Source organism: Scomber japonicus, chromosome 3, assembly GCF_027409825.1.
Source record: "Scomber japonicus isolate fScoJap1 chromosome 3, fScoJap1.pri, whole genome shotgun sequence".
NCBI lineage: Eukaryota > Metazoa > Chordata > Actinopteri > Scombriformes > Scombridae > Scomber > Scomber japonicus.
The window spans coordinates 4,377,387-4,405,100 of NC_070580.1; the positions used below are offsets into that span (position 1 = coordinate 4,377,387).

Below are 27,714 nucleotides of genomic sequence, written 5' to 3' on the forward strand. Positions count from 1 at the left end.
AGGAACTTAGGAACTTTCCAGGAAGGTCCTCTCACTCTGTCCTCTCAGCTGTTGTGTCTCCATTGCAGAGTAGGACCTTGATAGGACCCACCGGACTCTGGAGGTGACCTAATCAATCTGGAACAGTTCATAGGTGCTTATTTTGGCGCTTTCTGTTGACATCACATCCTGCTTTCAGTATACCCAATCAGCACTGAGTCAACCTCAAGCCTTACCTAGGAAATTTTCGGGACCACACAGAGTACATAGTCCAAGGCAGGGACTCGTTTTGCCCCCGTAAAAGTTCCAGGTGATTGTCCGTCAGACACACACCAATGATCATGGCCCCGTAAAACTACTCTGAAGTTCCTGCAGTGGAAACGGCCCTTAAAGCTTGTGTTAACTTCGGCCCCAAGCCGCCAAAAACAGTGTCGGGCTGTGAGGCCAATATGACATAGTGTCCAAACTGTGGTACTAAAACGTCATGTTGGTTCGGCTTGTCTCTAGTGAGCATGCTCTGTGGGCTCAAAAATCAGGGAGCGTGAGCAAAACCCTGGTTTCTTCACAGCGGGAAGATGATATTTTGGTTTCTTGCATCACTGAGTAACTTTAATAGGGTCGCCACCTTTTGAGCAGTGTTCATTTTGACAGCAAATTTTGATTTAGTTTTAGTCATAGTCTTTTGACTAAAATGTCACTTAGCTTTACTCATCTACATTGTCCAGTTTTAGTCGACTAAATATGATAAGACTATAGTCGACTAATTCTACAGTAGATTTAGTCGACTGCTTTGTCGAATGCTTTTTTTTAAAGTTTGTTTTGCATTTCTGAAGTCATTATTACTTCTAGATAAAATGAATTCTATATTTAGCTGTTATGGAATGGTAGTAAGGTTTGAATGTGCAATACACACAGACACAAACATACATATTCATATCAACATATCTTTATTTACCTGTCTTGCAAATGTTGCATCAAATTTGTTGTGTTTTAACTGGTGATAGTCGCTCGACGCGATTAACAAACTTATTTTCCTTGACATCAAATATGAAATGTGTCCACATGTCTGCTCTCCTCTGTCTCCCAGGCTTTGACATTTTGTCGCATGAGAAACTGAATGCACGGCTGGTAGTTGCACCGTCTTCCCAGGGCTAGATCACATGTGTGTTTCACCTCCTTACGGTGAAAGCGATTAGCTCTAATTGGATCTCTTCCCAAGTCGTCCCGCCTCTTCCTAACTTGTCTCTACCTTCTGATTGGATCTCGTCTCTGGCAAACATTTTTACCTCATCTTTATTCGTTGATGCAAGTGTCAATACGTTTGATCATAGTTTCCATCCTCGTGCTTTAGTTTTTATTTAGTTATAGTCTTGTTTTCGGCAGAAAAAAAAAGGTTGTTGACCAAAACTATGACGATGGACGAAGATTCGTCAATAAAATGAACACTGCTTTTGAGTCTGGTATCCAGTTCTTGTTAGGTCCAGTGTAGCAGGGTGTGTTCACAGTGTGTGAAAGGCAAAACTCCAAATACCAAAGATGGAGACAACTATAAGCTGCAGCTCTGGGCTTCAAATCAGATCCAATGAAAACCAATGGGTGACATCACACCACTCTACGCCCATCTTTATATACAGGCTATGGTCTGAAGTTCATCAGTGACTTCAGAAAAATATCACTGATATAAAGAAGTGCTGTCTGATGGAATTCAACCTCAAACAGTAACTAGATGCATTTCACACCCACTAAATCTGTCCATAGAATGGTGTGTGTCTGGCTATGTCTGGTTGTGTGGCTGTTTTCTCACTGCTTCACCCTGCCCACTTCTTCCATTGCCAGCAACAAAGTGCACACACACACACAGAGACACACATGCACACACACACACACACACAAACAGTCCCCCTGGCTGCCCATTGTTCACGTAGACTTGTGCACTGCACCATTCAGGGCACAGACACACGCCCAGCCCATCCTCTCTCTCTCTCTCTCTCTCACTCTCTCTCTCCTTCCTCCTCTTCTTCCTCTGTCTCTCTCTGACTCCTTCACATTCTCTCCTCTCCTCCATCCAGCAACATCCTCTGGCTCTATCCTCCACAATCCGCAACAATGACCAGCACAGTATCAGGTAAGACGACACATTCCCCCCAACAGCTCATCGGTTAGTTGAAATGACGTGTATGTGTGTGTGTGTGTGTGTGTGTGTGTGTGTGTATGTGTGCATGCGTGTGTCTGTGGCAGGGGGAGGGGAAGAGGGGTTGCATTGTTTTAAGTAGAATATCTAATAATGCTAAGGGTGGAGAGGGTCTCTGTGTATCTGTGTAATTGTCATGGCAACTGGGGTTTTCTTCTTCTCATTGTGCTGGGGCTCTCATGTAAATATGGAGACACTCCCACACTCCCATCAGACATGTAAATGCAGTCAGATTGATCCAGAAAAGCAGGTGATTGATCAGTTATTCATTTGCAGTAATATGTGACATCCTATCATCCAATAATACATTTTTTTAAAAAGCTCACTCACTGGTTTCACTGGCAAAAATGTTCATTCAATGCAATGTGCTAGTGACTTTTTACTGCAGGTGGGGGAGGATAAAACAGATCAGATTAATACTGCAGGGATTATCACAGCTCAGGACTGATATACTGTGATAAGTATAAAATGTTACATGGTAAAGAAAAAAAAAGTTCAACTCATTGTATATATGTCTACTTCATGTTCTCAAGTATTACATTACATCATTGTAAAGTACATATACTTTTAAATGAACCTGTGTATCTACATTACTCATTATATGTTAAACCCTGATGTTTACTGACAAAGTGCAAAAGACAAAAAAAAAGATGTATTTTCTCCGTCTGGTACCTTAGAATTACACACAACATGCTTTTAGATACCTCATAAAACAACTTTAACAGGATTTTAGAGTAAGAATGTGATTTAGTACATTTCCTTTTGAATCTGAGGCAATTAGACTACAATGTGATAAGAAAAGATAAGATAAGATAAGATAATCCTTTATTAGTCCCACGGTGGGGAAATTTATAGTATTACAGCAGCAAGTGGATAGTAAGAGAAACAGAAATAAAGAAAGAAAGTCAGTCTACAAGCAACAGAAACAATAGTATGAAAAACAAATAGTAACATTATGTACAGTACCAATATTGGTGTTGAATGATAATATATCTGAGTTATATGTTGAAATTGCACAGAAAAAAATAAATAAAAAAATAAAAAAGAATATATGTATATATATATATATATATATATATATATATATATATATATATATATATATATATATATATATATATATATATTGCACAGTTTAACTGTAATAGTATACCTGAAATACTGCACAAAGTCTACCAGGTCAAAAGCCTTTTTTTCAGAATCATGCACAGCACAGTAAAGCTTTTTCCTCCTGTGACGCTGCAAATCAGTGAGTGAATTCTTAAAAATGGTTATAAATCTTTCTAAATCTATCTCTACCTTTCTGTGTATTCTAGTTCTGCCTGTGTACGTTATTATAGCTGAAGAACTGTACAACTAAGAAGAGGACTGTCCTTGACATTTCTGGGTCGAGCACTTTTTTAGCAATGTTTTTTATTAATAGTATATGCAGGCTGCACCAATCTGTGACTGTACCAGTGGTCAACACAATAAAACACAGCTGATTCTACAGCTGAATGCTAATGGAGACATGGCATCCTGTTGTTTAAAACATCACTCATCTCCTCTTTGGTGCACCATGATTTATTCAACAAACATTTCTGCTATGTCACCTGCACCACCGCCTGGTATGGAGAGGAAGAGTTTTTTTCTTTTTTGATGATCTCAAACTGATTGGCACCTTGCTGTGTTTGTTCTTAAAGTTAGAACACACTGATGACCTTTACCTTGATCGCCATATTTGTTGAGGATGATAGATTTTGATGAGGCTGATTGGAATGTGGTCATAATCCTCATCCTCCTTATTATGGTCTTGGGACCACAAGTCTCAGTACAGTGGTGGATTGACCAAGCCCTGCTGCCAGCTTGCATATGTAAAGGGTTACTTATATCGGGATCAGTAACAAATAAGGGCTGGGAAGATGAGCAATTCAAAAATATGTTAAAACTAGTTTTAAAAGCAGCATCAGATTTGTTAAAATGTACATTTAGTATATTTGTTGGTTTTATATCATTTGAAATGACATTTGCACCATTTTTACCAAAAGTAAGACTGAATGCTCCTGAAAATGTCAAATGATGTAACCACAAAAGAATGATAAATATTAAATATTGAATCCACCTACAGTGTATTTAAGTGTACTTATAAATAATGACTTAATTTTAATTAATCAAATGAAAAGAAAAAATGTTGGATCTCTACATTTAAATTTTAAAGCATTTTATCAACACTGAGCAGGACATATACAAACACATCTCACATCTATCTTCACATTTTAATTCACATTTATGAATACAATTTTTATGAAAAAATACTAGTTACACCAATTGACACTGGGTTGCATCATGTCACTGACCCATTATGCATTTGTTATATTGTCTACATGTGTTTTTATCTGTATTTCTGCAACAACTGTTACAACAGTTATCTATTGATAGTCTTTTCAAGCTTTTTCACTGGTCTTTGCTCTTAGATGTATTACAATGACACTGCGATTATTGCCATAAGGCATAATATCCCCAGGAGTGTTATTTTATAAAGAGCATATGATTTGTTGAAAATGTGCATTATCACATTCACTTCCCTGTTGTTGATATCTGAGGTCAGAAAAGTCAGTAAAAATAATCGTTTCCATTCCATTCTCCACACACGGTCCTACATTTGTCATCAGTTTATCTCACCAATGAATCATCCTCTTGATTTCACAACCTGCTCTCTCATGATCTTACAGCACAGTGAGCTAACAGCCTCATCAATGTCAATCTGTGTCCGTCCCTTAGCATTTTTATTTTTTATGAACTGGGCTGTGGTTTCATGCCAAAAATTAATGATGAGGGACATGTTCCTCAGTTCAGCCAGTGAATCAAAGTGGATCTGAGTCTTGAGACGTTACATGTCTCTAGTCACTTCACTCCAGTATCTAGCTTTGTCCTTGTTTTGACTTATCTCTGTCTCAACCCTAATTAGTGAATTTTTCTCCAGAAATACACAGATACATTATCTACTGAATAATACTCCCTTTGAAAACTGTGACAGTGAGGTTTGTGATCTATACAGACTAAGAAGGACAGGCTTTCTGAAAAGTCATTCCATGAGGCTGAAGACTCAAAAGTAAAACCCAACTGTCTCCATGGTTAGATTAGGAAAACTCCAGCTAAAAGAAATATGTATATGGTGTTTTTACAGTCAAATAGAACCCTGAACAGCATGCAAGGGTTAAAGGGGAAGCACAGTGGACTTTAAAACAGCTTTACAGCTACAATAATCAATATTTTCATATCAAAAATGGGCAAATAAACACACAGAAAATGATGACCTAACCCTGCAGTTCCCCTCACCTCTACCCAACTCGTTAGCATCTCATCAGTCTCAACAATAACAGCTAACTGTGTCTGTTAGCTGTTATTGTTAGCTAGCTGGTGAACATAGTGGAGCCTTGGAGCCTTTAGCAACTAAATAGCCAGATATTTCCCTCAGGAGTTAGTGGAGACCAAAACACATCTAAAAGTTGTTCTAGAGAAGAAAAATATTCAACTTTAATTCTTCAGGTGAGCACAAATATGATTCTAAACACGTGTTAATGTTCGCTAATACACTGGGCACAACTTATGTTACATACTGTGGAATCACAAAAGCAGATATATATAAAGGATATAAAAGAATATAATTGCTACTCAGCTTTAGTTAGCATGTTGCTTACCCCACACAATTAGCCAACACAAAGCATGAGCTCTCTTTACAGTTTCAATTTACTGGTATCCTTAGAAGGCTGAGGAAGTAATAGTGTTGCATTGATTCACAGTGACATCATTCTAACTATGACAGCACTATGTATGACTATATTGTCTGCTTTATTGAAGTTACGGTAGTTTAGTGAGGCCTAATGAGCAGTAATCTACAGTTATCAGATGAACCAGACTCAGCATTACTTCCATCAGCATTTGGCTTCCTTGGTTTTTGCACCAAACTCTTGAATAATGCATCAAAAGCTGCGTGCAATCAGCCCAGAGAGCGAGTCCGCACCCTGTGCCTTGTCTCGCCGATGTCTCCTTTTTGTGTACACACTTGTCATCCTCCTCTCAGACTCACGCACACAGCTCATTACCTGCTGCTGTTTAGCCTCCACAGACAAAGCACAGCAGGAAGCTTAGTCGCTCGGAAAGAGAAAAAGAGAAGAGACGAGAATTCACAGCTGACACATTGTTATGCCAGCAGCTCGCAGTGTGGAGTTTGAACATGAATAATGAACACATTTGCCTTTCCTCCTCTGAAATGAGATGTGATTGCATCCATAATACCACATCCTGGTGCACGCGTCAGCCATTTTAAGTACTCTGTGGAGTGACAGAGATGACTGTGCTAGAATCTCTCCCGTGGAGCTTAGCTAACACTTACCTTGCCCTACTTTAGAGACACACTGATGAAATGTTGTGTAGTGCTTTATAGAGCCAAACCTGTGAGCTGTTTACTCTGCAGAGGACCCTGTGGGAGTATAAATGTTTACCATTAGCCATATGTTCTATAGCTGAGTTTAATATATTCCACACAAAAGAACAGTAAGAAGTCGATTAATTCATTTTTGAGGCCCTGAGAACCTGAAACTGAAATCTGTAGCTATACAAATCCAAATGTAACACAAATCTGTAGACATTTTCAGAAAACCGAAATATAAAAGTGCTGGGTCATTCCAGAAGAAGAGGGCGCAAATGTAAATAATTGAATGGAGCATTACAAACCTAAAATGATGTAAAACCATCTAGAAAACTGGATGAAAATATGAACTTTCTGTTTGTTTCATGTATTAATTTGATGACCAATACAGTCTCCTTATCTTTCTGCAAAAATCTTACATTTTTGTCTCTTCAGTAAAAGCTTAAATGCACAATATGTAATTTCTGCCACTAGGTGTCTCTCAGTTAAGACAGTAACAAAAGACAGAATTTGATGATATGGTGAAGTACTGTTATTGGGAGCCATATCATCCGCAATGTACCAGTAAAAACACGCAGTGAGGCAGTTTCATGTAAAAATGAATCAGTGTTTCTCTGTTACTGTTTAGAAGACACAAGGATGAAAGGAGTCGCTGCTAACACTTGCTCAGCTTGTTTCATTGTAAAAATACGAAATAAAAGTCAATTTATGACTGTTTCTGACAGACAACCGCAACACCAATATATTATCTTGTATGCATGGAAGACAACCACAACGCCAATGTATGCATTTTGTGCACATGTACTCTTTGGGAGGAGGGAGCAATCAAATGAAATGACATGATTCAAATGAAAGATTTCTCTGGATTTTAAAATTCCTGGTGACATTTGGGATATTGTAATTTCACAACTCAACAAATATATAACATAGATCATGTCATATTTTTTTGACATTTTAATGCAGAATAGTTACATATTACAGCTTGGTCTGTTTTCATTTCCTCTTTATTTATACACCAACTTTACCCACCTCAGCCAACCATCAAAACCTGTTTGCAGTATTTTGACTTTTTTAAAATTTTCCCTGGACCCAATAAATAAATAATAATAATAATTTATTAATATTGAATATTGTACCACTGTTGCTGCTGCTGTAACGGAGTTGAGAGGGACTGTTTTTTTCTTTCATTGTAGGTAAAAGAGGGGTGGGGGGTTGGACGCTATTGTTCATGGGTGTTTCACTCTGCACTCATATCTTCAGATGAGGATCATCTTACCATTGCAGGCCTGCTTCATGCTTCTTGTGCTGTTCTTCTTACGCTCACGTGAGCACCCCACAGACCTCCCCAATTATGTAATTGGTTACTTGAAACCAGTGTGAGACCTGCTGCCCATGTCATAGACACTATGTGTGAGGGCTGAATTCATTTAAATTTAGCACGCTAAACTCATGAAATAATTCATGATGCATTCAAAATGCAGTGGCTACAGTGATATATACAGTATGTAAGTATACTAACATCATATCATATTTATAATCAATGAATATGATAGATGTTTAATAAGGTTTGATACTACATTACAGTCTATACTTACCGTGTAATGGAATATTTTATTCCACAAATGTAAAATACATATATTGTATCATCTACATATCTGTGTATCCAGACAAGATCCAATATCAAAGCTTTTCCTCAGAAATGAACTTTGCAATATGCAGAACAGCAATCAAGTGCATATAAAAGCAATACTTTCCCTGAAAGCTTCTAGGGCCCTGTGTGTATAATAATGAGTATACTGATGTATAATATGGATTTATCAGCTTGGGCTCATTTAAATTATCTCACTCTTCCCTCCTCTGTTTGCTCATCTTCTTATAATTAGCAATAAAACCAAGCTGAGTAGCCAATAAGTAGCACTTCCTCTGGCTTCAGCTGGGTTTTAATGGAGCAGATGAGCCATTACTGTATATGGCCTGTATAAAATGATAATATAACAGTGTTTAGTGGTGTTGTGTGGCCACCCAGGCTGTAGGAGATTTGTATTGTGTTATTTGATTTGGAAGCATTCCAGTGTAGAAGAAAGTCTTCCTCTCTGCCATGATGCAGTGTGACTGGTACAGAGAGATTGCATAAGGAAACACGTGGTTCGGTCGCTGAGTGGGACTAATGCGTCCATCCTGATGAGCACCTCAATAATAAATGACCTTGTGGCGAATGCACATATCCCACGCTTCCTGCCATGTCAGTAAGACCCAGGACATTAAACTAACAATGTATTTTTAGGGGGATAGACCTTCGCAACATCACACAGCTTTTCTAAATCTGTCCTGCAACTACAAAACCTAAGGTACTCTCAACTAAAAACATCTCTCAGTGGGAAAAAAAGTCCATCTTAACAAGTGAGCTCAGGTCATCTCTGACTTGATTGCATAACACTCACAGAACATTGAGCCTAACCAACCAAACTTCTTCTGCTATCAGAAGTACACCATGTAGCACAATATACAATTAACCCTTACATACTGTTAATAATCTACATTGGCCTGCACTAAGAATCTCCTCATAAAAAGTGTCTGTACCAAATTTTGAACCACAGATGTGTTTAGAAAGCATCAATAGTCGATCTGATTGATCAATAAATGTGATTAAACCTTGATTCATGTTTCAGAGAGCAGAGAGAGTGTATTTTTTTAGCTTTTACACCACGAAACATCTACTATCACACAATATCATGTCCTATTTTACCTAAGACATGAAAATATAACATAGCAATAATGATGGAAATGTATTTTATAACTTTATGGAAGTGTGGGCTTTATTGTATAACCATTAGAGCCATCAGTCTTCACTGCTACATCATAAAAAGAAATCCTCATAACTACTATCTTATTCAAACTATTAACTATTCATTTCACTAAAACACATGGCAATAGATACGGGTTAAATTTGACAAGACAAGAAATTATAGCACCTATACAAAAGTATAACATTTTAAAATATTTTCATTTTGTGCTTTTTGGGCTACTTAAGGAGTCATCAAATTTCAGGGTACATTTTTTTTTTTTTTTTTTTTACAGCCATCAAATGTCAAAATTGGTCAAATTTGACCCAAACAGTATGTAAGGGTTAACAGTTAAATGACATATTCAAAACAGTTGTCATTTGCCTTTCTGAACAGCAGAGGGCGTTGTTCAACAACAAATGTGGTGTAAGTAAACCTGGAATCTAGTTCAATGAGTAATGTACAAACAGTATCATGGATATTGCAGAGAGTGTTCATGGGTAGTTACCTAAATATTATGTCACAGACCTTCAGCAGCACAGATTGATGTCTTGGAGGAAAAATGTTTTTTATTTGGTGCAAAACTGTCCAACTGTCAAAAAGTAATTTTCTTAATTTTCTCATGGAGCTAATTTGCTTTTAGAGTGATTTTGTACTCAGTCTTCACCAGGAATCATTCTCATGCTCTCCAGGGTTGAACCTGCATTCAGAAACACTAAGCCATTATATTGTAGTGCAGGTGTTTTGCTTGCAATAGTCTGTTCACTTACACAGCTGCCATGATGTCACCTTGGCAACAACTCCCATTTGGGCAATGAGTGGCTTTTATTGCAGGCATATCAACACACACACACACACACACACACACACACACACACACACACACACACACACACACACACACACACACACACACACACGCACACACACACAGGAGGAAGTCTTCATGTGGGACTGGTTTGTTTTGCAGCCTTGATGCAGAGGGCTAAGGACAAATGAATTGCAGCTTTAAATACTTTACAGTACATTTTAATATCCTCATTTTACATCCAGTTTGGTCTACAAAGCATTAACTATAAGTGATGGAATCCTACATAACACACACTTTTCAACCAAAGTTAGAACAGTTTTTTGGTTATTTTGCAGTAAATAAAAATAATAATACCGTTCATTCGTAGTGAACAATAGTGAAAGCAATTTTAATTTTAAACAATTAAGCAGTTTTGTGATTCTTAAAAGTTTTAGACCCTGCATTTGTATCCATGCTTGCTTTACAGCAGCCATGTTCTTCTTTAAGACTGTATAGGTTGTAATGTCAGTCACCCAAACATGATATATAGTAACATTTGAGTGACAGTTGTCATCTAGTGGTAGCTATGTGTCATAACCCAGCTCCTAGGCTGTGAGAAAATGTGTCTCAGTTAATTGAACAATGAACTGAATAACTAAAAAATATGGAGTGTGTCAGTCAGTCACATCAGTGACGGTGTGAATGCTTAAATAATGATGTGTAATGTATTGGAGTGGAGTGAAAACAAAACTAAATTCAAATGAAAAACAGAAGCCTGCAGCTACTGATAGGGATGAGTCAAGGACAGAGATAGAGGCTGACAAACGCTGGGAGTTGGTATATTATTTTATGGAAGCAATAAGTCCCAGGTGCTCCAAATCTGGACACCTTAATGAACACAAACTAATATAATAATAACCCATAACTACACCAGCATCAATACATTGAAGTTAGGCCAGACAGAAGCCTTCACAATGACCCAGAGCAGAGCAGTGGTGCAATTCATATAATGATAATAATAATAAACTTTATTTATAGAGCATCTTTCATACAAGGGATGTAGTGCTAAGTGCATTACAGAGAAAAATAAAATTACAATACAATATAACAAGCAAATAAAATAATAAAAATAATACAATTAACATTAAAAAAAAGTTTTAATTATTGTTGCCATGGCAATGAAGGCTGGCTTACTTTAAGGAAACAGTAACTTTAACCCATACCAAATGTTTCTCTAACCATAACAAAGGGATCATTTTAACCCAACCCATGATCCTTGCCTAAAGCTAACCAGACATGAACCACATTAACATAGCACAAAAAATTAGGAAATTTGTGTATTTGAGTATTTCTTTATTGTAACAATGCTTCTTGGCAATAAATCTTATACGGTTGGAAAGCCTGTTTATTTCCCTTTTAAATGAAGCCACATTTTTAAGGAACATGCATTTGTGGGATGAGCAGCAGAGCTGAGTATGTGAGTTGCGCCCATGAAAAATTTGGCAAATCTTTTCTGCAAATACCAAACAGCTTATTTTACTGTTGCTATTGACTCTTGTTTTGAGCTTCTGGTACCCCCAGGCACTGCCAATTGGGTACCAATCAGGCACCTGTGAGCAGGTCAGTTGGTGTCCACTCCAAGAATCAGCATGCCATGTTTGACTGATCTAGATAGGGCTTGTGCGATAGGGCAACTTCAAGCTAGTGTTCCACAAAACCAAGTTGCAGCATTATTTGGAGTGAGCCCTCCAGTACCATCTCCAAACTGAAGGCCAAGTTCCATATAACGGGGGATGTCAGAGACAGGCCACGAAGTGGGTGTCCCAAGAAGACCACACCCCAAAAAACAAGGCTTGTCATCATTGGAGGCAATCTTAATGCAGAGAGATCGCACAGGCTCTATCGAGATCATTCAAACATGGCATGCTGATTTTTGGAGCACACACCAACTGACCTGATCAGTGCTAGATTAGCACCTGGGGGTACCAGCAGCTAAACACAAGAGATTCAATAGTAACAGCAAAATAAGCTGTTTGACATTGGCAGAGAAGATTTGCCTAATTGTTCATGGGTGCAACCCAGATACTCATCTCTGCTGCTCATCCCACAAATGCATGTTCCTTACTAATGTGGCTTCATTTAAAAGGGAAATAAACAGGCTTTCCAACTGTATAAGATTTATTGCCAAGAAGCATTGTTACAACAAAGAAATACTCTACCAAACACAGATTTCCTTACTTTTTGTGCTATGTTTAGTTGTCACATCATAAAATAATTTTTTACCAGTGTGTTGGAAAGGTTTTGAAAAGCATAGACAAATGATGTCCTGATAATTATTTTTGTGTCTTTATTGAGACAATAAATCATGGATTTGGCGGTTTAATTTGGAGGATTTGTTGTCTTCTTCTCTGTCTTTTGTTGGTGCATTGTGTTTCTTTGCATGTTACTGTCACCAACTGTCAATCACTGGCAGCAGGATTGTGTACAACATGTTTGTCATGCTCACACATGCACACTGCAAGCACAACAAGGGCCCACTTAAAAAGCTTGCTCTGCTAGTTGTCGAAAACTCCACAGGGTGCCCTTAAAGTTTCTATGAAAAGGTTAAGGTGAAAGTTTTTTAAAGTCTACAATTAATGGGTGCTTTTCTCTCCCTGAGGCATGTCCTGATTTATACCTAATAATCCTACCATTGCAGGCAACTGCTAAAATCTGGTGTTACTGTAAATGTCCTGAATTATGCACAATAGAGACCTCAGTGAAAATCCTGCAGTCAGCAATATGTACACTGTGGATATTTTTAGGTATATCTCCCTGCTGACAGGTGGGTACACAGATACAGTACCAGTCAAAAGTTTGGACACACTTTCTCATTTAAGGGAACAGGAAAGTGTGTCCAAACTTTTGACTGGTACTGTATGGGTTAAAAGTTCACCATGGATACAAAATGCAAACCAGCCCAGCCTGTTGGGAGAGCTGCCTCTTCCTCGCAACTCTCATTATTAATTTTGGAGACTCTGGCTTGCATTCAAATCCATTTATGAAGATTAACTACTGCAAAGAGCAAAGTCATGCACGCAGGTAGCACAAAAACACACATCCACAGATAGCAGCGAGCCCCACACAAACATCCCAGAAGGCTATGGGGCTGAGAAAGTGACTTTGAAGTACATGTTAATAATTCATATTTTTTCTAAAAATAACAACTTTTCCTGAAATGTACTGTACTGTGCTTTAGTTTCAGTCACGCAATAAAAGCTTCCAGACAACATGATGGACATAAAAACTCATGGACCCACTACTTTGTACTTTGCACTGTTACTTTGCAAGTGACCTCAAATGGCTTTGAAAAGTAGAGATAGATACTGTAGATAACTTAACTACATACCAGACTTCAGCATTATGAAACTTTTTTTATTGTTATGTTTAGACACTGGTAGGTTTAGGTTAGTGAAATATGCTTCTAAGTTAATACAAAAAAGGGTTTTTGTAAAAAGCACCAATATAGTGTTCATTAACCCTTAGCTACATACTGTTCATATTCTACACCTTCACAGTATGTTTCAGGTTAATTTTTTAAATGTATCAAAAGCCCATCTGACTGATCAATAAATGTGTGATTAAACCTTGATTCATGTTTCAGAGAACAGAGAGAGTGTGTTTTTTAGCTTTTACACCAAAAACATCTACTATCACACAATATCATGTCCTATTTTACCTAAGACATGAAAATATAACATAGTAGAACCATTAGAGCCATCAGTCTTCACTGCTACATCATAAAAAGAAATCCTCATAACTACTATCTTATTCAAACAATTTACTATTCATTTCACAAAAACACATGTCAATATATACAGGTCAGATTTGAACAAGAACAGCCTCAGTGGACATAAATGTGTAGCACCTATACAAAAGTATAACATTTTAAAATATTTTCATTTTGGGCATTTTGGGCCACAATTTTAGATAACAAATATTTAGGATTTACAGCTGTCAGATGACAAGGGCAAGGCAGGTATATTTGATCAGGACAGCATTTAAGGGTTAAGATTTCATGGAAGCCAACCTTTAACCAAGCTTAACCAAGTACTTTGATGTCTAAAACTAAACACATAGGAACAACTAGTTGGTGTGCAGTATTTTGGTTGTGTTTGATAAGTCAGAACTCAGGTTTCCCAACTGGCAATTTCAAATAAAAAGTGGATTAAAAGTGTCAGACTTTGACACCTTACAATGGTAGTGTAATAAAAGACACCGCGGCAGCATCAAGTAACTTGGGGCTCAGCGCTTCATTAAATTATCAAAAGAGGTTATCAATCAATTCTGGCTGTCAACCAGATAAGATTTGACAACAAAGACAGTGTACATATCCTTATCATCTTCCCTTTTAGAAAATGCTGTTGCTATCTCAAGTGCTGTTACATTACCTTGAATAATCAAGTCAATCCCCCTTTAAGTGTCAATGATATAGACTCAAAGTGAGGCAATTTTATTTGAAGAGCGCATTTTATATACTGAGTAATTCAAAGTGCTTTGCATAAAACAGAGCCAAACACTATCATTTCATAATTTCCTCTTCATAGTAAATCAAAAGATATAATTGTAAGAATGGAAACACATTCAAGGTGTGAACATATTATACGATACATATTCCTGCTTTATTTTGCTTTATTTAGCTCTCAGGCTTGTACAGTGTTTTCCATTTTAAAGCCTACTCTCTCACTCAGACTGCATTGCACTGTTCTACAAGTGGTCAGTCATGTGATGTGATGTGATGTGATGAAGCAGAGTGGATGGGTGGGGGTGATGGGGAGACTGGGTATTCCTCAGGTCTGCATTCATCTTCTTCTCTGCCTTTGTTGGTGCATTGCTGCATTTCTTTGTGCACTTCAGCCACCTGTAGATCAGTGGAAGAGTTTGAGACCAATAAAACACATGATCAGAAACCAATATGATACAATGTTACATCAGAGGGGAGAAGTTCTGTTTATTTGCTCAAGTACTGCACTGGTTTCCTTTACCAAGGCTGAACTGAACTGAACTGAATTGCATAGTTGGGCAACCGTGACCAGGCACGTGCACACATAGGGCCCTAGGGGTGCTTGAGCCCCTGCCCTTTTTCTCGTATTAAAAAGTGCCCTCTGTGTGTGTGTGTGTGTGTGTGTGTGTGTGTGTGTGTGTGTGTGTGTGTGTGTTTATTTGTTTGTTTTAAATAAGATTAATAAATTCCTGTTAGGGATGAAAAAAAAACAAAAACGGCGGTACAAAGATTGTACCCATTTCTTGTAATACAGGGTTGAGCATGCTGCTTCTTTATCTGTTGCGGCTCCGCTCGGTCACAGAGCCGCCAGAGAGAGGGGGGGGGGGGGGGGCGGGGGGGGGGGGGGGTGACTGAGGAGACGTGACAGTGGAGCAACTTGAACTATTCAACGTGCTTGAATATGGGTAATATTTCAGAGAAACACTCTATTTTAGTCAATGTGTCAGCTTCTATTTTTGCCGGACGTGGGAGCACGGCGCATCAAATCAGCACAGAGCAGATCGTGCGGGACAGGAAATCGTGTACAAAATACAAAATAAAACACCGGGTTAACTTTCCAAATAGAATACACCGTGTTTACGGCGGATCATATTTCCTTCACTACAGGTCTGAAGTACAGGTCCGAGGTTTAGATATAAAGTTTATTGTGACTTTGCTACTACTGTGTGGGCTAACAAAACAATAATAATAATAATAATAATAATAACAGTAATTTCAGCATTCTGGGGATATAAGCTGTATTATTACTCATGTTGACAATCATTTGTTGGCACAACAAAAAAAAAAATGGCAGGCACATGCTGCCCTTTTCTGGCACTGAGCCCCTGCCTCTCTATAATCATGTGCACGTCACAGACTGTGACTAAAGTGCAAAGTGGTTTGATAATATACTCCACCAAATCAATTGCTACAGTATAATAAAGCAATAAAGGGGGTGATTACATTCCTATGGCCTTGTCCTGTAAAGGCACCAGACACCAGAGAGAGAGAGAGAGAGAGAGAGAGAGAGAATGGTTAGAAAAACAGGAAAACTGATATGCAGTAAGCACAGGACTCAAACCCACATGTTGTTAAGACAAACCTGTTACTCTGGTTCCATTTCAATGCCAAAGTCAAATGACATGACATATGATAAGAGTCTTTTCCTCATCATTTAGGAGGCTACATTTTGGGATCAGGTTGAGCGACAGTTGTGTTGAGGGGAAAAACACAAGCAGAAGTTGGCCTTGAGTTTATCAGTTTATTAAGTACATCGTCATGTTCCACTGCAATGTTGTCAGTACACACACACACACACACACACACACACACACACACACAGATAATATCTGGAACCAAACAGAATTCAACCAGTCATAATGTTTCTTAAAGTCTTAGCTGTAGCTGATTAAACAAAAGCTAAATTCAAATGTATTACACAATTGCAAACACATGTAGCTGCACATATCAACTCCAAAATAGATCATGCTCCACTTCCTCTTTAATTAGCCAACAGGAACTGCTTAGATGGATAAATTGTCCTGCTACTTGTCTCGCATTGTTTACTGTGCTTACTGAGAAAGGAAGATATACAGTACTCTCACTTCTGTATCTTAGAGTTGAATTAAAGGGCTTAGCCTTTTGGTGAACTTTTGAGTCACAGCATCACTTCAGACCACAATAACCACGCTGTCTGACACTATATTTTTTGATGAGATAAGCAAAAAACATATTGGTGTTACATTATGTCTGATTAAAATTGATTAACAAAAAGATACAAAACTTCACACAACCCAAAAGTAGAGTCTCCCCCAGCCCCCCACCAGGAGACTCCCAACCTTCACCCAACAGGACCCCACCCAGATTTCATTCTCTCCACTCAGTCTGGACTCCCCACTCCTGGATTTCACTGACAGGATGAATGACCTTATCAATGTTGGAATCCAACTCACACCGCGCCCAAATCCAATATTTTCTCCGTAGCTGTGGTGCTATTCTCAATGAGGCAGCACCAACTAATTTCAGTTTTATGAACAAGTGTCGAACTGATAAGAAAGGCGGGGGAGTTGCTGCCATCTTTAAATCTGTATTTCAGTGCAAAGCAATTACATTAGGTGATTTTAGCTCTTTTGAATATCTCTGTTTTTTATTGAAAGTTACTCCAAAAGTTATTTTTTTAATCATTTCTAGGCCTCAAAGATACTCAGGAAAATTCATTGATGAGTTTGCTGAACTGCTGTCAGTTATCTGCACTGACAACTTTTTTATCATAACAGGGGATTTTAACATTCATGTAGACAATAACATGGACAGTAATGCCAAACAACTCTCTGCTCTCTGACACTTTTGGCCTCTTGCAGCATGTGAAAGGGCCCACACACACTCGAGGCCACACTCTAGATCTGATTATCTCTAAAGATCTGATCATTTCTGTTAGGGGTGCTCCGATCAGGGTTTTTGGAACCGATCACCGATCACCGATTTTTGAAATCAGTATCGACGATACCGATCCCGATACCGATACCAGAGCCTATATTTTGAATTTGAAGCTTGCTTTTTATAGTGTAGCATTAATTATCAAGTTATTTAATTAGGTTACCCTTGAACCTGTATACAAAGCATTATTAAATTAAAGACATGAGGGTATCATGAATTGACTCTTTTATTTGCAGGAATTTGCAACATTGTACATAGTTGAGGCTCAGCTCAAGACTGTATGCTCCTAAAAAATGAAACAGCTCTACGTACACCACCATGTGAACATTACACTCTATAGAAACTGTAATACATGTAGTTACCTTCCTGTAAAAAAATAACACACACACATATATATATATTGGTAACAACAACTTTTCTTTCTTTCTTCCTTTCTGGGGAAAACAACTGGGCTTATTAGATAGAACAGGGCATTTATCAGTTTGCTCCTTGTAAATATATAAACATTAAAAGGAAATAGCCAAATAAATAAAGTTACACAGTCCTTGTAAAAAAAATAAAAATAAATAGCCAGATAAATAAATAAAGTCAGACAGCCCTCACAATTTCCCTGCAATTAACAAACAGACCCAAAAAGTGCAGAACAAGTGTAGCAAAATACAGTAACAATTATTGTACCTAATACAATAATGTACCTTTTAATGAGGTAGCTTTTTATGAGCTGAGAGAGAGAAAGAGAGGTGTCTAGAGTTCAGACAATGTTTTATTATTTTCTTTGCTTTCCTTTGCAAGCAGCATCACTGGCAGATTTACTTTGAGAAAGATGAGCATCTCTGCATTTTTTGCAGTGAGCTTATTCCTCTTTTCATCAATAATGTTTCCCGCTGCACTAAATAGTCTTTCACTATCAACACTTGTGCACGGTGCACAGAGATAAGCTCGTGCAGCTTGTGCAAGCGATGGAAAGCGGCTTCTATTGTCCTGCCAAAAAGTAAGTGGTGTTCTGTTTTGTGGGATGACTGCCTCAGTTAAGTAGAGATTCATCTGTGCTGATGATGGGTTGCCCGAGTCAACACCATCATGTTGGTCACTGTCATCCAGTAGTTCTGCATACATAGCATGCAAGGAGCCATCTCTTGGTACCTTTTCTGGTGGCTCAGAACCCTTTGCCTCACCACTGTGCTCCTCTTGTGGTCCAGCAGCATCAGTCAGACTCAGAACATGAGAGAGAAGCCCAAGGATCTGTTGCTTAAGTTCATCTGAGAAATATCTGTCCTTGTACCTATTTATTAACAAGAGAAACAAAGAAAAGACAAAAAATTAATTGATCCATTTTATGTATGTTGTCATAGGTTATTATGCTATGCTGACAAGTTGTGACAACCATACTACATTATTGCCATTATAAAAGTTTTTCATTCACTTTAGCCAAAGCTAGATATGCATCTGAGTTGGAGAGCCTACTAGTGTTGTCAGAATAGTCTCATTTTTAATTATAAGTCTGAATGTAAAGTTTTAAGTTCAACACGAATGTACCTTCTCTCCCTCCCCCCGTGTCTATCTCAAACGCGCGCACATACTGACCCTGTCCCCCCCTCCTCCTCCTCCTCCACCCACACACACACACAAAACAACCGACAAAATTTATGAATGATGTACTCACCTCGGATCGAGGACTGTAGCAATGGTGTACAGTGGCTCGGATTCAATATCACTGAATCTCCTCTCTAGTGCGTCCAGCAATGTCGCTTTGGAGGTTTTCACTCCTTGATCAGTGTCCGCTGTTTTCCGCAGTAGACGACGTAGACGACGTAGAGCCCGGGTGGCTGGTATCACATCTGCTGCAGAGGCAGATGATGAGCTGATTTGATTTGTTAGCTCTTCAAAAGGGGCGAGCAGGGAAATCATGTTTTCAACTAGTTTCCATTGACTAGCGGTTAACATGGCAGGTAAATCGTAATCTGCTCCATAAGTGCAAAGTGCACGTTTCTCTTCTAAAAGGCTTCGCAGCATATACAGAGTACTGTTCCACCGAGTTGGGACATCCTGTTGTAACCTTTTGGGATTCTGGCCCAGCTGTTTCTGGATAGTTTGAAGTCGAGAGTAGGCAAGCTGGCTGTGTTTAAAATGACCAACAATGCGTCGTCCAATTGCAATTATGTCACCAATGCTCCGCTGAGACAAAACCCCCTCTTGCACAACAAGCTGGAGTGTATGCGACATGCACGGCAGGCTTGGCAACTGTGCATCCTTCATGGCCTTTTCCATGTTTCTGGCATTATCGCGTAGGATAACGTGTACTTTCTCCATCGGTATTCTCCATGCTTGGTACATGTATCTGAACGCACCTGCAATGGCCTCTGCGGTGTGTGATCCAGCAAATTCTCGGGAGTGAAGCACCACTTTTTTGAGCTCGAAGTCCTCATTTATAAACTGCGCGGTCAGGCTCAGCATGGACATAGGAGAGACACTTGAACTCCAAATGTCACTCGTGAAGCTGACTGATGTCACGTTACTCATGAGTGTTTTAATGTGTTCATACATCTGTAAAATATTTACGTCCTTGATGAACATAACGTGGATCCAGGTGGTTCACCAGGCGCTTAAACCCGACGTCGTCCACGACAGACAGAGGCTGATGGTCCAGGCATATGAACTCCATTATTTTTGAGTTTATTTCCTTTTGTTTCTTGCTGTCTTTCTCATATGGCTCTCCTCGCTGCAAAGTCTGTTTAAGTGACAGCTGCGCGAGACCCGACTTGGGCTTGCAGGTAGCTTGCAGTCTGTCCCCTTCTGCCTTTTCAGAGGCCAACATGGTGTACTCGTTATATTCTTTTGCATGGCAGACTTTTAAATGCCGTATTAAGTTTGTAGTGTTGAAATTGCGCGTCTTATCTCCTCCGCGACTGATTCCCTTTGAGCAGACACAGCAAACAGCAAATTTAATGTCCTTTTCTGACACTTTGTAAAACTTCCAAACCGGCGACGCCATCTTAACTCTTCATCTGTAATTGTCTCGCGGTAATTGTGTTGCGCGGGTACTGCGTCACATCGGCTCTTTTGATCGGTGAAAATTAAAAATCCGATCACTTCCGATACCAGGTATATCGGCCGATGCCGATCGGGTTGCCGATCGATCGGAGCACCCCTAATTTCTGTGTGTTCTTTGACTTACAGATCATTCCAAATGTTCAGTTAACCTCTGTGTCTGTTAGGAGAAGGTACATAAATGAGAATACCAGTGCAAAGTTTATGAGTGCAGAGTCAGTTGATGAACTCCTGGATATATTTAACTGCAAAATTTCAAATGTCATGGATGCTGTTGCACCTATTAAAACTAAGAAGACCTTGAGCAGCAAAACACCATGGAGGAACACTATGATGGTAAAGGCCGTGAAAAGAGAATGCAGGAAAACAGAGCGTAAGTGGAGAAAAAATGAACTAATTGGAAGTTAGGAATCCAATCGAGTGGCCATGACCCCTTCTGTTCAGTCTATATATGCTGCCTTTGGGTCAAATTCTGCAGAACTCTAATGTAGACTATCACAGTTATGCAGATGACATGCAGATATACCTAGCACTGTCTCCAGATGACTACAGTCCAATACATTCATTGTGTCACTGTTTACAGCAAGTAACTAATTTGGATGAACCAAAATTTCCTTCAATTAAATCAGGACAAAACTGAGGTCATTGTTCTTGGCAATAAAGAGAAGAGGATTGCTGTCAGTAAACATCTCGAGTCACTCTCTCTAAAAACTAGGGACCAAGTCCGAAACCTTGTCGTGCTGACACTCACATCTGACCTTCAGCAGTCACATCACATCAATCACCAAAACAGCTTCTATCAGCTTAAGAACATATCCAGAGTGAAGGGTTTTATGTCTCAAACAGACCAGGAGAAGTTGATTCATGCTTTCACATTACTCCAGTTCTTTTTCCAGTCTTTATACTGGCTCCCAGTCAGCTAGAGAATAGATTTTAAAGTTCTGCTACTGGTCTACAAATCACTGAATGGTTCAGGTCCAGAATACATGAATGACATGTTAGTAGAATATAAACCCAGTAGAGCTCTGAGATCTACTGACTCAGGTCAGATAGTTGAGCCCAGAGTTCAAACTAAACATGGTGAAGCAGCTTTTAGCTGTTATGCTGCACACAACTGGAACAAACTACCAGCAGAACTGAAATCATTTTTAAATCCAGATTAAAAACACTTCTCTTCTACTGTACCTTTGATTGAGCTTTTTTAAAGCACTTTTTTAAAATCTTTCATTTGCACTCTATGTCCTTTTAATGATTTTAAAGCAAATCATTATTTTATGCTGCAAACTTATTACCACAACACTTATATTTAATGCTCTATTCTAGTATAGTTTTTTATTTTATTTTTCTCTCTTTCTATTTCTCTGTACTTTGTTTTCATTTTTATTATTAGTGGTGGTAGGGGGGTTTAATTGTATGTTCTAATGTTTCCATGTTTTTACTATTATTGGGTTTTATATTTATTTTTCAAATAGCATGTTTTTATGTTTTTTGTATCCAATCTTTACTGTTAAATGTTTGTCTTATGTAAAGCACATTGAGTTGCCCCTGGGTATGAAATGCACTATATAAATAAAGCTGCCTTGCCTTATAAAAATCATTCTCTTGTCGTTTTGGGCGTGTTATGCCTCTATTTGTCATACATTGTCAATAAAACCAGTTTTTTGTTGTTTCTAAAAAGGTAACAACTTTTAGAGTTTTGGAGTCAGTGTGAGTTTCTACTTCAACAGAATGCCTGTTGTTGTTGTTCAAGTGTAACATGTTATCCAGGAAGAGAGAAACTATAATCATCAATTGTCTTTACAGTGACCTCAAGGCCTTAGTTTGACCCAGTGTATGCCAGTGTATGATACCAAGTTTGGAAAAATCCCTAAAAATATGACTACAAACAACTTGACAATTGACGTCTCTTTTTTTTCTTCCACTTTTCTTCTTTCATCTCTCTACAACAGCCTACACAGACAAGATCAAGGAGATGTCCATGCTGTCTCTGCTCTGCTCCTGCTTCCACACGCAGCCACATCCCAACAGCCTCTATCAGTATGGAGGTCAGTATGTCTGCCTGCCTGCCAGTCACACTGTGTCTCATGTCCTCATGTTGATCCTCTCAGTTTGTCCTCAGCTTGTCTCTGCATGACACAGACAGAGCAGAAACATCATGTGAATGACATTTGATTTTTTTATTGATTGACATTTTTTATAACATTGTCTTAAAAATACTAAATCTCAAGTAATGTAGTTTTATAAAGGATTGTTGTTAAAAAAAAGGCCAAATTATCACCAAGGCAACAGATAAGCCATCCACCATGACACATCTGCCAACAACAGTGATTTATATTACTGTGTTTTCTTCAGACGGCACACTATGGGACAGTTTTTTTTAATGAGTCTGTGGAATTGAAACTAGTTAATACTAACATGCAGAACACTGTAATAAAGGTATGACAGTAAATTAGGCCTTGCATATCAATTGCATAAGGATAGCATAATACTTATCAAGTAACTGGCTTAACGTATTCTGTGGGTTTTTTCTGTGCTCTTATAGTGAGGCTATTTCTCACTTCTAAAACAAATGCATGAACCAGTAGTATTAATAACTGTGAACTTTGATTTGTTAGCATTTATAGATTTCATGAAAAAGAGAGAAAAATAAATGCTCATAGCAGGTTATTGTGTGAGTAACAGACACAAATGCAGTCTTTATTGTCCTTAATGTGAACTTGTCTTTGCTGTTGTTCTGCACATTGTACCGGGTGTGTGGTCCATGTGACGACATTACTGTTCTTATTGATTAGATACATATCTCACAAGTTATCAATCTATGGGTTACATGGTTTTATTATTATCTGTTCACTACCCAAACAGCTCTAGATATCTGGAGCACACTGTTACAATCAGTGTCACAGTTCTGCTCTTTTCCTGCAACTCTGGTAAATTTCCACTCAGCCCACCTCTGTTCCATTCCTGCCAGTCAGCCACACCCACCTCATCAGTTAACCCTGTTCACCTGGGCACTCAGCTGCAACCAATCTGTAATCAAGTCAGTATATACTCCTGTTGTCCACACACTCCTGGCCAGATTGTCTTGGCCTACATGCTGGACCTTCCAGCACTCATTCTGGTTTTGACTCTGCTTGTCCCTGACCACCTCTCTTTGTCTCTGCCCCGGTACACGCACAGCCTATTGTCCCTAACCACGAGTGTCACCTATTTTCTTCCTGGTTCCTGTCTGCTGTGGCTGTGTGGCATCCTCCTGCTTCAGTCTTGTCAGGAGAGCCTAGAGACTCTGGTGACCCTGAGCCAAGCCTGTCCCCCTATGCATTCTGCCTATACCTGTTCATTTACCTTGCTGACAGTCATCAATAAAGTTCCCATCAAACTGCTATAGGAGCTTTATTATTAAAAACTCTTGCAGCTCTATCATTGTTGTTTTTGAGCTGCATGTTAACGAGTAAAATGGAGAGAGAGATATGAGTAGTGAAAGGCAGTAAAGGCCCCAGCCTAGACCAACAGGGCTCCCAAACTTTTTTGTTGTTGTTGGACACAATAGTGAGACACAGTCCGTATGAACATGCACTGTACAGTCAGCTCACTAACTTATACTTATAAACTCTGTCAGGCCTGGAGGTGAAGGGCTTGAACAAGCGTGCATCGGGCCAGTCTTTTGAGCTGATCCTGAAGGATCCAGATCAGTTCAAGGACAAACCCCAGAATCAGCCCCTGCCCTCACCCCCGAAGAAGGAGGTGTCCCTGGAAGAGCTTCAGAAGAGGCTGGAGGCCGCTGAGGACAGGAGGAAGGTAAGCAGATCCTGTAGTTCATCACATCCTGGTCTCATGATGAAGCTAATTTATTATCTGTATAATGTTTTCCTACCCTGCTGATTTAATTAAATGAAGCTCTTAATTTTGTATACACACAACACAGAAGCTTAAGAGACTTGACGTTGCCTTTAAAATCATGTCAGATTGTATTTTCTTAGGTCCCATGTAATGATCAAGTTAGAATACTTTCAGCCATATCACAATCACAGTTCTGGTGCAGTTTGGTTGATTACTATTCTATACTATACTGATAGAAGATGAGAATCCTTTACAGTATGTTACACTGATTCCAGTTATCAGGTCTAATTTGACAAACTTAAATCTTTGAAAATGTGCTGGAGAAAAACTAAAACGAGTGCTACCTTTGTGAAGAAGGAAAATTCAATTTAATTTAATTTAATAAAATGTATTTGAAGATTCCTAACACTGAGCTTTAGCCTTTTTAAAGCTTTATTTTCAGCTTAGAAATATGGCATGGTATTGATTTTATAAGAGGAAAAAATATTTTGTGTCTGTCTTGGTTTGTGAGTTTCATGAATGCATACCTACCCCAAATTCCATCATCATAATCACTACTATTATCACACTAACTCCACCCTATTTGTCTGCTGCACCACATGTCCCCTCCGCCCTAATGTAGTCCCAGGAGGCCCTTGTGCTGAAGCAGCTGGCAGAGAAGAGGGAGCACGAGCAGGAAGTTCTCCACAAGGTGCGTGAGGAGAACAACAACTTTAGCAAGAAGACAGAGGAGAAGCTCTTCCAAAAGATGGAGGTCATTAAGGAGAACCGGGAGGCCCATCTCAATGCGCTGAAACAGCGGCTGCGTGAGAAAGCAAGTCTTCACATTATCTTATGAATACAATATTATCATTTTATCATTGAAAGTAGAGCACCATTATGTTTTGTAGCTATGTCTCATTTTAGTAAGTCACACCAACAGCAAACCAACAGCATCCTGGTTGATTTGGTGACACCTGTGGTTACTGGTGGTAAAGTCAATGGTGTTTGATTGACACAAATAGTTTGAAATGATCGGCCACTGGCTGCAGCAAATAAGCCTTAAGTAGCTACTCTGCCACAAATAAAATATAAGAAAAGCAACCGTCAATAACAACTATACCTCCTCTTCCAATGTTCCAATAGCAGTGCCGTTTTCATCTGTATTATGTGAAATGAGGAAGCTTTCCCCATCACATTCAGTACATGAATATACTGTATGTATGAACCCCTTAAGTCATATTTTGAATCCAGCACAGAAAGAACTGACCCCACCACTAAAAAAACTGTATATAGAGATGTTTTAGTTGAATGGAACAGAATGAGTTGGCTATTGCTTTATAAGTAACATAAGTAATGTAATGAAAACCTTAAGAAATTAATGTACCTTTTATGATTTTGTTTAAAATACAGAATGTATTGTCAACTGACACTGAAATTAATTTTGCATTCTCAATCAGTTTTAAACATAGTTACACGTGACAGTTTTAGCAGAGGTTAGCGTAATATCCAGACCAGTCCCCCCTTAGTAAAAGGAGCATTCCTTTTACTAGGACTCACAGTATTTGATGTGAAAATGAGCTACTTCCATTTTCTATTCCACTGAAACCAACAGCAAACTGTGTTTCAATTTTCATGAAATGCAACAAATGTTTTATTTTGAGACGTTGCACTCATATCACAAAAATCCAGAAGGCAGGATATACAAACACCACCCTTTACTGTGGATGTTGCAGCTGTAGTCAAGTTCTTCTTCTGTTATCTACTTCTCTTGAACTTCAATCTTCAGCTAAACAGAAGTTGATGAGGGAGGGAACTATAATCATCAGTAGCACAGACTATATTTGTCAGGCTAGTATGAAGGGATTCACACTGACGAGCTCCAAAGACTGCTCAGCTAGCTTTTTCTTTTCCAGTATCAAATGACAAATGAGTGCATTTTCACTTAACTTTTGAACATTAAATATTTAGAATGTACTCTTTTCAAAACTCAAACATTCACTTTTTGTTTTTCTTCATTCACTTTTGAGAGGGACACCATGATGTGATCTTTTGCTATAATGAATGTTTGGTGGTTCACATTGACTTTCTATGAAAAGCCGACAGTCAGTTCATGTGCTTCTTATAAAATGAACTAGATTGATTTAAAATAAGACGAGAAAATAATATGAATTGTAAATATAGTTTTAAATGTATGAAAACATACAAATATTCTAAACTATTTTCACCCTTCGAGGTGTCACTGAAATGTAAAGAGATACAACACTGGTGAAAGTTGTAAAAAGAAAACATTGAAGTGGACATGTTATGTTTTATCAAACCACCAACATTTCAAGATCTGATATGGCCAAAAAAACTGCTGAAAAGAGCATCAACGCTTCGTATTGTCCTGAATGTTTCCGTGGTTCAACAGTCTGTCTTGCTTCTAAGTTTTATGTTCCAGAAGCCCCACCTTCCATCATAACTTTGAGTTTATTTCATTATACAGGAAGTCCACGCCGCCGAGGTGCGCAGGAACAAGGAGCTGAAGGCTGACCTCTCTGGCTGAGGATATTTTCTACACAAGGCAGCGGATGCTACTTTTGAAAATCTTCTTGTGTGTCAAAGTTTTCCTGTTGTTCAGTATTCACCAATAGCACCAGTGCACCTTTCAGGACTCAAACTAGTAGTAAATCAGCACCAAATAATGCTACTCATCTGTTTCATTTTTGGTAAACCACACATTTGGAACTACAGGTACATAATCTGATAGCAGAGGCAAGTACAGTTGAAATAAAGTCCAATTCTGAGCCAAACAAGGTTCTGTGTTGGGTTTATCTTGTGGGTGAAATAATGTTTTCCTGGGCAATTATATTCTGTGAACAAAAATAATAACTTTTCAAAAAATGTGTCTACAAAGTGCTTCACAAACATTAAACAAATACACACTTTAATTACAATAAAATCAAGAAATAAACAAAGACAATGAATAAATTAATGTTACAACAATAATAAAAACACAGGTCAGAAAGAACTCAGTTAAAAGCTAACCTCTAAAGTGTTTAAGAGCGTGTTAAAAGAGGACACTGAAGTAGCTTATTTGATTTCCAATGATAATGCGTTCCACAATTGAGCAGCCCTTGCCACAAATGCTCTACCACCCTCTGTCTCAAGCCTTATTCTGGGGACTGAGAGCAGCAGCTGGTCAGCAGATCTGAGAGTGTGAGGAAGGGTGTAAGGGGTAAGCAGGTCAGTAAT

The 27,714-nt window shown here is 38.6% G+C and overlaps 1 protein-coding gene across 1 annotated transcript; it reads left to right on the forward strand.

The window, feature by feature from the left end:
* Positions 1–22,606: 22,606 nt before the first annotated feature.
* Positions 22,607–27,025, forward strand: stmn3 (stathmin-like 3; the record flags this gene model as incomplete). The annotated part of the gene is made up of 4 exons (XM_053315410.1): positions 22,607–22,706; positions 24,278–24,456; positions 25,121–25,312; positions 26,966–27,025. Coding segments are annotated over 4 exons (531 nt in total), but the record flags the coding sequence as incomplete, so codon positions are not given.
* Positions 27,026–27,714: the final 689 nt, after the last annotated feature.